At 47.4% G+C, this 16,273-nt stretch overlaps 1 protein-coding gene across 4 annotated transcripts in view; it reads left to right on the top strand.

Moving 5' to 3' along the window:
- Nucleotides 1-7,583, top strand: part of slc36a4 (solute carrier family 36 member 4) — a 261,847-nt gene extending 254,264 nt beyond the window's left edge. For all 4 annotated transcript variants that reach the window (XM_014163300.3, XM_014163299.3, XM_014163297.3 and 1 more), the window contains exon 13: nt 2,781-7,583. In XM_014163300.3, coding sequence (XP_014018775.1) covers nt 2,781-3,148 — 368 coding nt within the window. In that variant the 3' untranslated portion in view covers nt 3,149-7,583. The remainder of the gene's footprint in view (nt 1-2,780) is intronic.
- Nucleotides 7,584-16,273: the final 8,690 nt, after the last annotated feature.

Here is a 16,273-nt window from a genome sequence, read left to right as displayed (position 1 = left end):
TGTCCCCTCCTCTCTACTCCTCTCCCTGTCCCTCCTCTCTACTCCTCTCCCTGTCCCCTCCTCTCTACTCCTCTCCCTGTCCTCTCCTCTCTACTCCTCTCCCTGTCCCTCTCCTCTCTACTCCTCTCCCTGTCCCCTCCTCTCTACTCCTCTCCCTGTCCCCTCCTCTCTACTCCTCTCCCTGTCCTCTCCTCTCTACTCCTCTCCCTGTCCCCTCCTCTCTACTCCTCTCCCTGTCCCCTCCTCTCTACTCCTCTCCCTGTCCCTCTCCTCTCTACTCCTCTCCCTGTCCCCTCCTCTCTACTCCTCTCCCTGTCCCCTCCTCTCTACTCCTCTCCCTGTCCTCTCCTCTCTACTCCTCTCCCTGTCCCCTCCTCTCTACTCCTCTCCCTGTCCCTCTCCTCTCTACTCCTCTCCCTGTCCCCTCCTCTCTACTCCTCTCCCTGTCCTCTCCTCTCTACTCCTCTCCCTGTCCCCTCCTCTCTACTCCTCTCCCTGTCCCCTCCTCTCTACTCCTCTCCCTGTCCCCTCCTCTCTACTCCTCTCCCTGTCCTCTCCTCTCTACTCCTCTCCCTGTCCCCTCCTCTCTACTCCTCTCCCTGTCCCCTCCTCTCTACTCCTCTCCCTGTCCCCTCCTCTCTACTCCTCTCCCTGTCCCCTCCTCTCTACTCCTCTCTCCTCCTCTCTACTCCTCTCCCTGTCCCCTCCTCTCTACTCCTCTCCCTGTCCCCTCCTCTCTACTCCTCTCCCTGTCCCCTCCTCTCTACTCCTCTCCCTGTCCCCTCCTCTCTACTCCTCTCCCTGTCCCCTCCTCTCTACTCCTCTCCCTGTCCCCTCCTCTCTACTCCTCTCCCTGTCCCCTCCTCTCTACTCCTCTCCCTGTCCCCTCCTCTCTACTCCTCTCCCTGTCCCCTCCTCTCTACTCCTCTCCCTGTCCCCTCCTCTCTACTCCTCTCCCTGTCCTCTCCTCTCTACTCCTCTCCCTGTCCCCTCCTCTCTACTCCTCTCCCTGTCCCCTCCTCTCTACTCCTCTCCCTGTCCTCTCCTCTCTACTCCTCTCCCTGTCCCTCCTCTCTACTCCTCTCCCTGTCCCCTCCTCTCTACTCCTCTCCCTGTCCCCTCCTCTCTACTCCTCTCCCTGTCCCCTCCTCTCTAGCTCCTCTCCCTGTCCTCTCCTCTCTACTCCTCTCCCTGTCCCCTCCTCTCTACTCCTCTCCCTGTCCCCTCCTCTCTACTCCTCTCCCTGTCCCCTCCTCTCTACTCCTCTCCCTGTCCCCTCCTCTCTACTCCTCTCCCTGTCCCCTCCTCTCTACTCCTCTCCCTGTCCCCTCCTCTCTACTCCTCTCCCTGTCCCCTCCTCTCTACTCCTCTCCCTGTCCTCTCCTCTCTACTCCTCTCCCTGTCCCCTCCTCTCTACTCCTCTCCCTGTCCCCTCCTCTCTACTCCTCTCCCTGTCCTCTCCTCTCTACTCCTCTCCCTGTCCTCTCCTCTCTACTCCTCTCCCTGTCCCCTCCTCTCCCTGTCCCCTCCTCTCTACTCCTCTCCCTGTCCTCTCCTCTCTACTCCTCTCCCTGTCCCCTCCTCTCTACTCCTCTCCCTGTCCTCTCCTCTCTACTCCTCTCCCTGTCCCCTCCTCTCTACTCCTCTCCCTGTCCCCTCCTCTCTACTCCTCTCCTCTCTACTCCTCTCCCTGTCCCCTCCTCTCTACTCCTCTCCCTGTCCTCTCCTCTCTACTCCTCTCTACTCCTCTCCCTGTCCCTCCTCTCTACTCCTCTCCCTGTCCCCTCCTCTCTACTCCTCTCCCTGTCCCCTCCTCTCTACTCCTCTCCCTGTCCCCTCCTCTCTACTCCTCTCCCTGTCCCCTCCTCTCTACTCCTCTCTACTCCTCTCTACTCCTCTCCCTGTCCCCTCCTCTCTACTCCTCTCCCTGTCCCCTCCTCTCTACTCCTCTCCCTGTCCCCTCCTCTCTACTCCTCTCCCTGTCCCCTCCTCTCTACTCCTCTCCCTGTCCCCTCCTCTCTACTCCTCTCCCTGTCCCCTCCTCTCTACTCCTCTCCCTGTCCCCTCCTCTCCCTGTCCCCTCCTCTCTACTCCTCTCCCTGTCCCCTCCTCTCCCTGTCCCCTCCTCTCTACTCCTCTCCCTGTCCCCTCCTCTCTACTCCTCTCCCTGTCCTCCTCCTCTCTACTCCTCTCCCTGTCCCCTCCTCTCTACTCCTCTCCCTGTCCCCTCCTCTCTACTCCTCTCCCTGTCCCCTCCTCTCTACTCCTCTCCCTGTCCCCTCCTCTCCCTGTCCCCTCCTCTCTACTCCTCTCCCTGTCCCCTCCTCTCTACTCCTCTCCCTGTCCCCTCCTCTCTACTCCTCTCCCTGTCCCCTCCTCTCTCTCCTCCACTCCTCTCTACTCCTCTCCCTGTCCCCTCCTCTCTACTCCTCTCCCTGTCCCCTCCTCTCTACTCCTCTCCCTGTCCCCTCCTCTCTACTCCTCTCCCTGTCCCCTCCTCTCTACTCCTCTCCCTGTCCCCTCCTCTCTACTCCTCTCCCTGTCCCCTCCTCTCTACTCCTCTCCCTGTCCCCCCTCCTCTCCTCCACTCCTCTCCCTGTCCCCTCCTCTCTACTCCTCTCCCTGTCCCCTCCTCTCTACTCCTCTCCCTGTCCCCTCCTCTCTACTCCTCTCCCTGTCCTCTCCTCTCTACTCCTCTCCCTGTCCTCTCCTCTCTACTCCTCTCCCTGTCCTCTCCTCTCTACTCCTCTCCCTGTCTCCTCCTCTCTACTCTTCTCTAGTCTCCTTTGCTGTGCTGATCCCTCGTCTAGACTTGGTCATCTCCCTGGTGGGTGCCGTGTCCAGCAGTGCCCTGGCCCTGGTCTTCCCCCCTCTGGTGGAGCTCATCACCTTCTCAGACCGACCGCTGAAGCCAGCCATGTTGGTCAAGGACCTTGTCATCGCTGTGGTGGGCTTCATAGGGTTCCTGGCTGGGACCTACGTCACCCTGGCCGAGATCGTCTCTCCAGAGGAGCCTCCAGAGGTCATCAGGGAGGCAGCTCAGAACCTGACTGTTGCTGCTGCTACTACTGTGGCTGGGGCCTTGGGGATGTCTGAGGAGCTCGGTGGGAACTGGACCACACCTACTGCTGCTGTGACCTTGGGATGACCTTGGTTGACCTTAAAATGACCTGTAGTCATAGCTCCTAGGGCAGCAGGAGATTACATGACGAGCAGACAATGTGTTCACTTACAGATTGTTTTTCATATGGTTGCTGGATCCTTGTTTTGTCAAATCTATAGAAAATGAAATGGACAGCATAGTCCCTGACGACGATCTGACAGGAATGCTCGAGTGTCCTTCCGCACAGTGTAGTCGTTGGAACATGAAAAAGTAGAACCAAACACACAGCATAGAAACATAGGAAAGACACTGTACTGTACACAGCCCTAACCACATAGAACCCTTTCATATGGATGTTATGGACTGAAAGACATAAGAACAACATTGTGGCACACACACAAGCGTAAACATCCCCAGCTAGCTTATCCCACTCATCACCAGCTTCAGCACATTGCCCCGCAGTGATCAGACTTCTCTCTCCAACTCCAGCAGAGCTAGTGTGACATTTCCACTGCCTCGTCTCTATCAGAGGGGAAAATCTCATCAAAAAACGAAATCATGAATGTATGATGTCACAGGGAAACAACAGCCCTATATGCAGGTCCCACAGTACATCATCTGAAACCAGATTCTCCTTCTTGTATTGTTGGTGATTCTAGACCCTCTGTGGTTTTTTAACCCTTGGGGAGTGGGGACTGTAGCCGCTATCAATTGTAATGATAAATGTTCCCTCCAAGCTGCTCGCTCTCCCTTCGGGCTGCCGCGCAGATGAAATATCAGCCCACGGAGTGAACTTCACTCAACTTTCTACAGTTTTCCTCTTTAGTTAACACCATCAACGTTTCCCACTACTGTGGGAATTTTGCTCGAATCAACGCAATATTAGCCACTTTCAATGTAACATACCGAAACAAAATGAGCTATGCAAGACTTAGTATGCAAAGCTAACTGTGCAAGAGATTCTCTTTTAGGCAGAGCGCATTGGAATAGGATTCTATAGCATTTACATGCATAACTCAGACCCATACGCTGCACAGACCGGTGCACCATAACCAATCAGAGCTGCAGAAGGCCTATATGCAAATAGCCATTGCCATATATGGATCTGTGCCATTCAATTTGAACTGGACAGCATGAGCGGTATTGAGTAGATTCGTTTGTTTGGAGATCAAAGCGAGAGCTGCATGTAGCCACCTGTGCACATTTGTTCATATTCTTTGCTAGTTAGCGAGTTATTAGCAAATTTTTTGTCAACAATCAGGGAGTGGTTGCTTCCTACATGAACACAAAATGCATTTCTAGTCATCTTTGAAAAGCAAGTCAAGTAAAGAGCTTTTTTTTGTCTGAAAGGGGAAGTGTTGTATTTTGAGACGGTTTTGAATAAGCTAAATAACCAATAGGCAGAGGGTAGCATCATTTGTCTGATTCTCTGTAATAGTGGTATGGGAATAATAATTAATTGTATTTTGTAAAGTGGTTTCTTGCATCAAACAACACAACATTTTCAGTCACCCTGCATGTTTTAAAAAAAGGTCTCATGGAATGAAGCCTACATTGAACACCACTCATTGGCTGCTACTGTAGACCGAATGATAAAACAGCTATGTCCATGTTAAAATGTTATGGGATACATTTTCTCCATTGTTTTTGATGGTAGCCCACTCTGGTAGACCTACATAATGATCAAATAGCCACAGTAGCCTACTTGGCCACTGTTAAAACTGTAACTTAAAGCGGGTACAGCCTCAGTGTTCACAGTAAACTCGCGCCGGAAATTGCACAGAATTTTCACAATGTTCAAGTTTGCGCTCAGCAGACCTGAAATTTGCTCAGTGTCGGAAGGGAACATTGATTGTGATCGACAACAACCTTTGAAAATCCGATCGGCAGTTACGATCCTCAATTCTGGCTTCAACTTTGACTCATCTGCCCTGGGCTCTTTGTGTACCTCCGACCCAATCTTCTGGCTACCCAGGTGAAAACACAGGTGAAAACAAGGCAGGAGAGCCGCGGGCGTCCTGGTGAGACTAAGGCGATGGGAAAACCGGCCTTGCAGCTTGTCTTCTCCTCTGGTTTAGTGTCTGTAGGAGCTATACAGATAGGAACACTATCGAAAACCAAGACACTCGGAGCCTTGCCCCTTCATTCCCTGACCCATTTTCTTGACTTTTGGCCTTTGAACTGTCATAAACTCATAAACTCCCCAAGGTCGTGCTCTACAGACACGCATGAATAACATTAATATACCCTTTTACAGGCACATACAATTTCTCATAGACAAATCAATCATGGCTCTTTGATACGTAAATGGACAAGTTTAGATAACATTATAGATGCCTGCTGTTGGCAACTGAGATTTGTTTCTGGCTACCTGTCTACCGTGGCTATATTTAACCAGACCTTCCAGGCTGCTCCCTGTGGCAGTATCTTCCAACACAGCAATATGATGTATATTTATTTATAGATATAGGAGAAAATAATGTTTAACACTGAAATGTCTGTCTGTTCAATGATGATGCAGTTGAATTCAGCAATGTCAGGAAGGAAGCCTTAACTGATGAGAGGGAACCCACTGGGGAAAAACTGCTTAAATCAATGTTGTTTCCATGTCATTTCAACAAAAAAATTCTATGTGAATGTTGATGTTGAACTGACATCTGTGCCCAGTGGGAAGACTGTGATTGGCTTCCTCTACGAGATTGACAATGAAAAGACCCACATCATTCCATATCCATTGGTTTGTTAGTATGTTTACCGCAGTGATTGGTTGGTTCTGTCAGTGTGTCATATGATCACTATATCCTCTATTCCATTTCACTGCCTCTCAACCGACCATTCTACATGATCATGTCCAATGTCCAATTTGTCCCTCAGGATTTTCTACAGTCGTCTATGGTAATGATAATGTTCCATCAGTTTAATCAGTAATCAGTACAGGAGAGCACTGTCCGCACACTAGTGAATTTATGGTGCAATAAAGTAACTACTACCTGGTAATAACTCAAACTGCACTCCCTATTACCGTCCGTCACAAAGTTCAACGACCTCTGTCTGACGCTGCTGCGTTATAAAACCTTTAATGCTCAAGTCTTCATTGTCTCATTTGTTGCTCTGCTGTTAAACCTAAGTGTTAGTGTCAGACGGTGTTAAACAATGTCCCAGGGCTCCAATAGTCTTTTCCACACAACGCCAACGTCACTCAAGACACGCTCAATAACACCCGTGGTTTGTTCTGAGGGTGTCTTCTAGCGAGTTCGCCAATTAAACCAAAATAATCCTAGCTGATCGGTGATGATGGGCGTTAGATGGTACGCTAACACTTCAATCTAACTTCTAAAAGAGCAGCATCCGCTCCTCTCACAGGTACAATGTACCAATATGTATTAATGACTTGTTTTGCACATTCATCGTATTTCGTTTTACATGGATGAGTTCCTCACTCCGCTGCTGTTCCCACCACCACTGCCGAATCCCGCCTAGACATTCTAAAATGATTTGCTTTGTTGTGCCTTAAAGACATCAATTTATCCCTGTTCTGTTCGTGGAGAAACCTTTTCAGTTGGAGCAAAGCGGGGGGGCGACGATGATTCACGGATGGGTCCCTCCATTCGGGAACAAGACTCACAAATAAAAGTCTCTCTCGCTGCATGGATTGATAACCAATGAGGAGTAGGAGAGTGAGAGTTGACAACAGACTACAGTTTTTACCACATCTTCCAAATACATTTCTATTATGAAGTTTCCTTTTGACAAAAATGTTTAAGTTGTGTACCTTTGAAACGGTCCTACAAAGTTAAGTTGTTTCCTTTTTTGACGTATAACTTACATTCCAGCTTGTAAAAGGAGTATTGTTGAAGTATTTAGAAGGTGGTGGTACCTAGGGTCTGTAATAGGATCATTGCAGGAATAAGCCTAGGTTATATTTAGGTGGGGATCATACTGGGGCGGCAGGTAGCCTGGTGGGTAGGAGAGGTTGCTGAATCAAATCCCCGAGCTGACAAGGTAAAAATGTGTCACTCTGCCCCTGAGCAAGGCAGTTCACCCACAACAACAGTTGTTCTCCAGGCACCGATGATGTGGCTCTGATTAAGGCAGCTCCCTCTCACCTCTGATTAAGAGGGGTTGGGTTAAATGCAGAAGACACATTTTTGAATGCATTGTTGTACAACTGACTAGATATTCCCTTTACTTTGTATCATGTAAGGATATACACTGAGTATACCGAACATTAGGAACACCTTAATATTTCATTTTTTTAACTTCTTTAACTTTTTAACATCTACATTGATTTGAAGTGGATTTAACAAGTGATATTAATAAGGGATCATAGGTTTCACCTGGTCAGTCTGTCATGGATAGAGCAGGTGTTCCTAATGTTTTGTACACTCAGTGTATATCATGTACCACCTTTATTATGAATTCAATCAATGTAACACATGTTATTATGATTGAATAAATGAACATAGATTTACTGAGGAAAGACATTGTATTGTGTCCATTATTCTGGTCATGGTAAGGTCATGAGTAGGATGTGTCTGCCTTCAACTGAACTAGGTAAGAGACATTCCCTACTCTGGATGAGAGTGTCGGCTAAATGACTGAATATGACATTGGTAAAGGCTGTTGGTTGTGTGGAGGGTTTGTATGGTACAGCATGCTTTGGAGGGCATTAGTGCCGTTAAAAGTTTTGGGTTGGAACGCTGATCGCTGGCAGAGCCACTTATATCTGCAGGTCAGGTGGCCCTCTGTTTTCATTTACATTACATTTAAGTCATTTAAGTTCCCATCATGCCACAGTGTAAGCACACACCTCGCGCTGCGCTGGGAGCCTTCACACACTGCTGAGTAATATTATTCAAGAGGTCTGACCACCAGGGAAATCACTCACACTGTCAGAGCTTTCTCTGCCTACCTCTCCTCTGCTCTGTCCAACAGCGGAGCAGAGGAGATCTGTCACACACACACTTTCCCTTATTCAGTCTCACTCACACACACTCTCTCTCATCTACACACAGAAACACTGTAACTCGCTTTGTATTGATTGGCAGCTGGTCAAATTTGAATTTGGGCTACTTATTTGATAACTCCAGAGGAACACTGGGCCTATTCAAACAGAGGGTGTGTGTGTGGGTGGGTGGGCGTGTGCCTGTGTGTTTGTGTGCAGGCTTGTGTGTGTATGTGCTGCTGGGGAAGCACAGAGTGCATGTTTGGAAGAGATATACAGTCTTAAACAGTCAGAAACACACTGCCTGCCTCTCAAGGAAAATCTATTTACATTGGAATATACTTTATACCTCAGTTAAATGAATCTAGAGTGACATTAAGCCTAACGCTGTTCAGCCGGCTCTTACAGCTGGGCCACTTGGGCTCTGATTTGGCAATTTTTTGTGCAGTATATCACTTTAGAATTCCTCCCTACTTCCTCCCCCATACCACACCATGTTTTCAAGAAAACTGAGTTTTTCTGTTGACTCAGCGAAGGAAAGTAATACATCCTAACCTACAAGCTGTCTATAAGGAATTATACCAGTCAGTCAAATTACGCTCCACTGTGATGTGGAAACTGGAAATCAATAATATGCTTAACACTAGCTCCGATGTAAAACCTTTAGGTGTTTTTAAATAGAATAATGTTCTGTGGTGCAAAGGTTATCACTACATTCAGATGAGCATGTTGATGGATATCCATCGTAGTTGGCACTCAACTCTATTTTTGTTTCACTCTGTCATTCTCCCTCTTTTTTTTGCTAACGGTGAACAATGCCTGCACTAGAGTTGGTAATGAGGTCTGCAATCCCATCCCCAGCTTCTTCCATTCATCATTTCCATTAGTAATTTACCGTTGCTAGTAAAGTGATAACAGCTGGAGATTATGAAACTGAGCTGGAGATTCTTATTAAGGCACCACTGCTTTCCTAACTCTGCTCCTCCTAGAGCTGTGTAGTGTATGTGTGTCATTTTTATTAGGATCCCCATTAGCTAATGCTGTAACGCAAGCTAATCTTCCTGGGGTTCAACACCAATTAACAAGACATTATAAACAACCACAAATCAAGACTTCACACATTCAACAAGTAGACAATACAGACAATTAAAATACCTGACAGGAAACACATTTAACATTCAACAAGTAGACAATACAGACAATTAAAACACCTGACAGGAAACACATTTAACATTCAGTTGATGCTTTCTATTTCCTGTCCAGTCACATGGTCTATGACATTAGATGTTATTTTATTTTTTCTTTGGGTGATCACAGAAGATTTGTCAACAGATTTATTTTTCTCTCAGAATCAGCAGAGACACGGGGTGTATGGAAAATTACAAAATTCAGATAGACTGAGCTGACTTGGGTGTCTTAATCAAACCATGTCTATCTATATGCAGATTATTTCTGGGGATGGACATGCTATTTCCAGCCTCTATCCCTGACCACCCACTTAAAATAAGAACTGCCGGATACAGGCTGCATAGAGCATGGCAGGACATTGACCAGTCAGGTGCCTCTACAATATTTAATAGAATGTATATTAGTGGTAATTTCGGAAATAAATTCCCAGGACCTTGTCGTATGGATTACCAACCACTGGCCAGTTGATTATTTTATGTGGCGATCATAATGGTTTCATTGGGGTTGTGGTGAGCCAGTGACTGACATGGTATATTAATCATGTCTAAAATGGAGTTCAGAACTCTCCTACTTTCTTCCTCATTCTTCATCAGCATTACTAACGTCACATCTATAAGCGGTGTCTGTCTGTCCACAACAGGGTTAATGTGGTTATGGATCTGAAAGCGTCTCCTTTTACCCTTTCTTCCAGGTCCTGCGGTAATGCCAATTGATCAGCTTATTGACTGTGACACTCTCACTATCAGCCTCCCGTAATCACTTTGTCGATTCCTGACCCTACGATTGTCCTCGTGAGACCTTACAGTGCTCCAGAGAGTGGCTCCAAGCCAAAGCTGGCTGTTTCTGCTTCTTCAGCCAGATAAAGGGCTGAGGTTCTCGCCTGCCATCCCTCACCGGTCGGCCAGGCCAGGCCAGGAGGTGAGCTTGAGATGCAAGGAATTCCCTCCCTTATTGTGTTATCAGCATTTGCGGCGGTGCAGAGATGCCGAGGTTGTGGTGGGGAAATGCCATGCTTAAAGGGAAATGTTTCCACCCATCTCTCCTCTCTGGCGTCATTAAGCCTGCTCAGTCTCATTCATATGGACCCTAATGCCTCAGCATCTGAGAGGCCAACACTCTGATCCCTGAAGAGAAGCAGAGTGATGGCGCAGCTGCCAGGTATACAAAGAGCGAGAGGGGAAAGAGGGCGAGAGAAAGAAAAACACTTACAGAGAGTCCTGGGGAGAGCCACACATGCAATGTTTGCACCAGACCTGGGCAGAAAATACACTGCTCAAAAAAATAAAGGGAACACTTAAACAACACATCCTAGATCTGAATGAAAGAAATAATCTTATTAAATACGTTTTTCTTTACATAGTTGAATGTGCTGACAACAAAATCACACAAAAATAATCAATGGAAATCCAATTTATCAACCCATGGAGGTCTGGATTTGGAGGCACACTCAAAATCAAAGTGGAAAACCACACTACAGGCTGATCCAACATTGATGTAATGTCCTTAAAACAAGTCAAAATGAGGCTCAGTAGTGTGTGTGGCCTCCACGTGCCTGTATGACCTCCCTACAACGCCTTGGCATGCTCCTGATGAGGTGGCGGATGGTCTCCTGAGGGATCTCCTCCCAGACCTGGACTAAAGCATCCGCCAACTCCTGGACAGTCTGTGGTGCAACGTGGCGTTGGTGGATGGAGCGAGACATGATGTCCCAGATGTGCTCAATTGGATTCAGGTCTGGGGAACGGGCGGGCCAGTCCATAGCATCAATGCCTTCCTCTTGCAGGAACTGCTGACACACTCCAGCCACATGAGGTCTAGCACCCAGGGCCAACCGCACCAGCATATGGTCTCAAAAGGGGTCTGAGGATCTCATCTCAGTACCTAATGGCAGTCAGGCTACCTCTGGCGAGCACATGGAGGGCTGTGCGGCCCCCCAAAGAAATGCCACCCCACACCATGACTGACCCACCGCCAAACCGGTCATGCTGGAGGATGTTGCAGGCAGCAGAATGTTCTCCACGGCGTCTCCAGACTCTGTCACGTCTGTCACGTGTTCAGTGTGAACCTGCTTTCATCTGTGAAGAGCACAGGGCGCCAGTGGCGAATTTGCCAATCTTGGTGTTCTCTGGCAAATGCCAAACGTCCTGCACAGTGTTGGGCTGTAAGCACAACCCCCACCTGTGGACGTCGGGCCCTCATACCACCCTCATGGAGTCTGTTTCTGACCGTTTGAGCAGACACATGCACATTTGTGGCCTGCTGGAGGTCATTTTGCAGGGCTCTGGCAGTGCTTCTCCTGCTCCTCCTTGCACAAAGGCGGAGGTAGCGGTCCTGCTGCTGGGTTGTTGCCCTCCTACGGCCTCCTCCACGTCTCCTGATGTACTGGCCTGTCTCCTGGTAGCGCCTCCATGCTCTGGACACTACGCTGACAGACACAGCAAACCTTCTTGCCACAGCTCGCATTGATGTGCCATCCTGGATGAGTTGCACTACCTGAGCCACTTGTGTGGGTTGTAGACTCCGTCTCATGCTACCACTAGAGTGAAAGCACCGCCAGCATTCAAAAGTGACCAAAACATCAGCCAGGAAGCATAGGAACTGAGAAGTGGTCTGTGGTCCCCACCTGCAGAACCACTCCTTTATTGGGGGTGTAACAACAAAACAAGAAAACGAACGAACGCACGCACGCACAGTATTACAGGCTAAACACAGCAGTGCAAAAACAACTTCCCACAAAACCCATTACAAAAACACCCCTCTATATAGGACCTTCAATCAGAGGCAACGAGGAACAGCTGCCTCCAATTGAAGGTCCATCCAATAACCCTAAACAGAACTAAAAAGACTAGACCAGAACATAGAAATATACTAACATAGAACATAATCAAAAACCCCGGAACACTCTAAACAAACACCCCTCTACCTAAACACATAGCCCAACAAACCCCGAAACACTCTAAACAAATACCCCCTGCCACGTCCTGCCCAAACTATAATAACAAATAACCGCTTTACTGGTCAGGACGTGACAGTTTCCTTTGATATTCAAATACAGGTCTCAGAAAAACAAATATTTGAAAGTATTTTGAATACCTCTCAGAAAACCCAATAATATTTGAAGGGATTTGAATACATCCAAGTTATTTGGGAGAAAAAAAATAATTTGATGGCTGCCAAATATTTGATGAAGAACCAAAAACAACAACAGTTAGTTGAATTAGTCTAAATATATGATAATTCACACATGGGTTGGAGGGCTCTTAGATATGAATCTTAATATAGCCTAAATTGAAATACATTAGAAACATGGAATCACCTCAACATTAGAGCAGACCACATTTGCAACTTCAAAATGAATAATATATATATTTTCATAATGAGTGACATAAGGTAATGCAGTCACCTGTGTCGTTACTTTGTGATTATTACAATCTTCCTATATATTTTGTATATATTTGTTATATTTTTAATGTCAATTTTCATCTACGGACTGAACATACTCTCTTGCAACCCGCCTCACCCAATGTGGTACGGATCTGCTATTTTTTATACTTTAGAACCAGAACCCCCATCAGAAGCTAGCCAGCGAACTTGTCACGGTTGTCGTTGGTAAAGGAGGACCAAAACGCAGCAGGTGTGTGTATGCTCATCTTGACGTTTTAATAAATTCAAAAATGAACACCAAAATAACAAAAAGAACGAACGATCAACAAACAGTCTGGCAAGGCACAAGGCTAAACACAGAACAATCTCCCACAAATGACAAACACAAACACACCCTAATATATGGGACTCTCAATCAAAGGCAAATAGACAACACCTGCCTTCAACTGAGAGTTCCAACCCCAATTAACCAAACATAGAAACAGACTCACTAGACTAAACATAGAATACATGAATATCAAACAGTGCCCAAACACCCCGGAATACTTAAATCAAATGCCCCTTCAACAAACACACCACCCCGAACCACATAAAACGAATACCCTCTGCCACGTCCTGACCAAACTACAATGACAATTAACCCTTATACTGGCCAGGACGTGACAGAACTAGCTACTAGCTAATAGTCAGTTAGCCACTGCTAGCAGTCATCACCGTTAACTTGGACATCAGCCAGCCACAGCCCTGTCAATTCCTGCCAGTCAACACAGCGCGATATCAACCCAGAGCATATCGGACTGCTTTTACTCTACCACATCTCTGGATTCCTACCGCAAGCTCTGAACCTTTACACCGGATCATCGCAGCTAGCTTGCTGCTATCTGAGTGGCTACTCCTGGCTAACGTCTCTGTCCCGAAGCAAGCACCAATTAGCCTGGAGCTAGGCCTATCTCCCGGCTACCCGAAGAGGTCCATCAGCCAATTCTTGGGCTACAATACCTCTTTTGCCAATTGGCCTGGACCCTTTACTGCCGACACAGAGCCCCGCCGATCCATCACGACTGGTCTGCTAATGTAACCTTCCGAGGGGGTTTCAACAGGCTCTTCCATTGCGACATCCCCCGGAAGCCCGTCTGAATTGTTGTGTCTCCAGTTCACCTAGCTACTCACTGGACCCTATGATCACTCGGCTACACATGCCTCTCCCTAATGTCAATATGCCTTGTCTATTGCTGTTTTGGTTAGTGATTATTGTCTTATTTCACTGTAGAGCCTCCAGCCCTACTCAATAGGCCTTAGCTAGCCCTGTGACCTCACCTGGCTTAAATGTTTCCTCTGGAGACAAAACCTCTCTCATTGTCACTCAATGCCTAGGTTTACCTCCACTGTACTCCCATCCTACCATACCCTTGTCTGTACATCATGCCATGAATCTATTCCTCCATGCCTAGAAATCTGCTCCTTTTACTCTCTGTTCCGAACGCACTAGACGACCAGTTCTTATAGCCTTTAGCCGAACCCTTATCCTACTCCTCCTCTGCCCCTCAGGTGATGTTGAGGCTAACCCAGGCCCTGCAGCCCCCAGCACCACTTCCATTCCCCAGGCCCTCTCATTTGTTGACTTCTGTAACCGTAAAAGCCTTGGTTTCATGCCTCCTCCCTAAGTTTGTTTTATTCACTGCTTTAGCACACTCCGCCAACCCGGATGTCCTAGTCGTGTCTGAATCCTGGCTTAGGAAGGCCACCAAAACTACTGAAATTTCCATCCCTAACTATAACATTTTCCAACAAGATAGAACTGCCAAAGGGGGCGGACTTGCAATCTACTGCAGAGATACCCTGCAGAGGTCTGTCATACTATCCAGGTCTGTGCCTAAACAATTTGAGCTTCTACTTTTAAAAATCCACCTTTCCAGAAACAAGTCTCTCACCGTTGCTGCTTGTTATAGACTCCCTTCAGCCCCCAGCTGTGCCCTGGACACCATATGTGAAATGATTGCCCCCCCATCTATCTTCAGAGTTCGTACTGTTTGGTGACCTAAACTGGGACATGCTTAACACCCCGGCCGTCCTTCAATCTAAGCTAGATGCCCTCAATCTCACACAAATTATTAAGGAACCCACCAGGTAAAATCCTAAATTCGTAACCATAGGCACCCTCTTAGATATCATCCTGACCAACTTGCCCTCTAAATACACTTCTGCTGTCTTCAACCAGGATCTCAGTGATCACGGCCTCATTGCCTGCGTGCGTAATGGATCCGTTGTCAAATGACCACCCCTCACCTAAAACACTTCAGCGAGCAGGCCTTTCTAATCGACCTGGCCTGGGTATCCTGGAAGGATATTGACCTCATCCCGTCAGTAGATGCCTGATTGCTCTTTAAAAGTGCTTTCCACACCTTTCAAAAACTGTAGAATTAAGAACAGATATAACCCTTGGTTCACTCCAGACTTGACTGCCCTTGACCAGCACAAAAACATCCTGTGGCGTTCTGCATTAGCATCGAATAGCCCCCGCGATATGCAACTTTTCAGGCAAGTCCGGAAAGCTAAGGCTAGCTTTTTCAAACAGAAATTTGTATCCTGTAGCACTAATTCCAAAAGCTTTTGGGACACTGTAAAGTCCATTAAGAATAAGAGCACCTCCTCCCAGCTGCTCACTGCACTGAGAATAGGAAACACTGTCACCACAAATAAATCTACAATAATCGATAATTTCAATAAGCATTTTTCGACGGCTGGCCATGCTTTCCACCTGGCTACCCCTACCGCGGCCAACATGTCAGCAGCAACTTGCCCAAACCCCACCATTTCTCCTTCACCCAAATCCAGACAGCTGAGGTTCTAAAAGAGCTGCAAAATCTGGATCCCTACAAATCAGCTGGGCTAGACAATCTAGACCCTCTTTCTAAAATTATCAGCCGAAATTGTTGCAACCCCTATTACTAGCCTATTCAACCTCTCTTTCGCATCGTCTGAGATCTCCAAAGATTGGAAAGCTGCCGCGGTCATCCCACCCTTTTCAAAGAGGAAGACACTCTAGACCTAAACTGTTATAGACCTATATCCATCCTGCCCTGCCTTTCTAAAATCTTTGAAAGCCAAGTTAACAAACAGATCACCGACCATTTCGAATCCCACCGTACCTTCTCCACTATGCAATCTGGTTTCCGAGCTGGTCATGGGTGCACCTCAGGCACGCTCAAGGTCCTAAACAATATCATAACCGCCATCAATAAAAAACAATACTGTGCAGCCGTCTTCATCAACCTGCCCAAGGCTTTCGACTCTGTCAATCACCGCATTCTTATCGGCAGACTCAATAGCCTTGGCTTCTCAAATGACTGCCTTGCCTGGTTCACCAACTACTTCTCAGACAGAGTTCAGTGTGTCAAATCGGAGGGCCTGTTGTCCGGACCTCTGTCAGTTTCTATGGGAGTGCCACAGGGTTCAATTCTTGGGCCGACTCTTTTCTCTGTATACATCAATGATGTCAATCTTCCTGCTTGTGATTCTCTGATCCACCTCTACGCAGACGACACCATTCTGTATACATCTGGGCCTTCTTTGGACACTGTGCTAACAAACCTCCAATCGAGCTTCAATGCCATACAACACTCCTTCCGTGGCCTCCAGCTGCTTTTAAATTC

The sequence above is a fragment of the Salmo salar genome, chromosome 20 (genome assembly GCF_965601325.2).
Source record: "Salmo salar chromosome 20, fSalSal1, whole genome shotgun sequence".
Taxonomy (NCBI): domain Eukaryota; kingdom Metazoa; phylum Chordata; class Actinopteri; order Salmoniformes; family Salmonidae; genus Salmo; species Salmo salar.
Note: the sequence above shows the minus strand (reverse complement) of the source record. Positions and strands in the feature narration are given on the sequence as shown.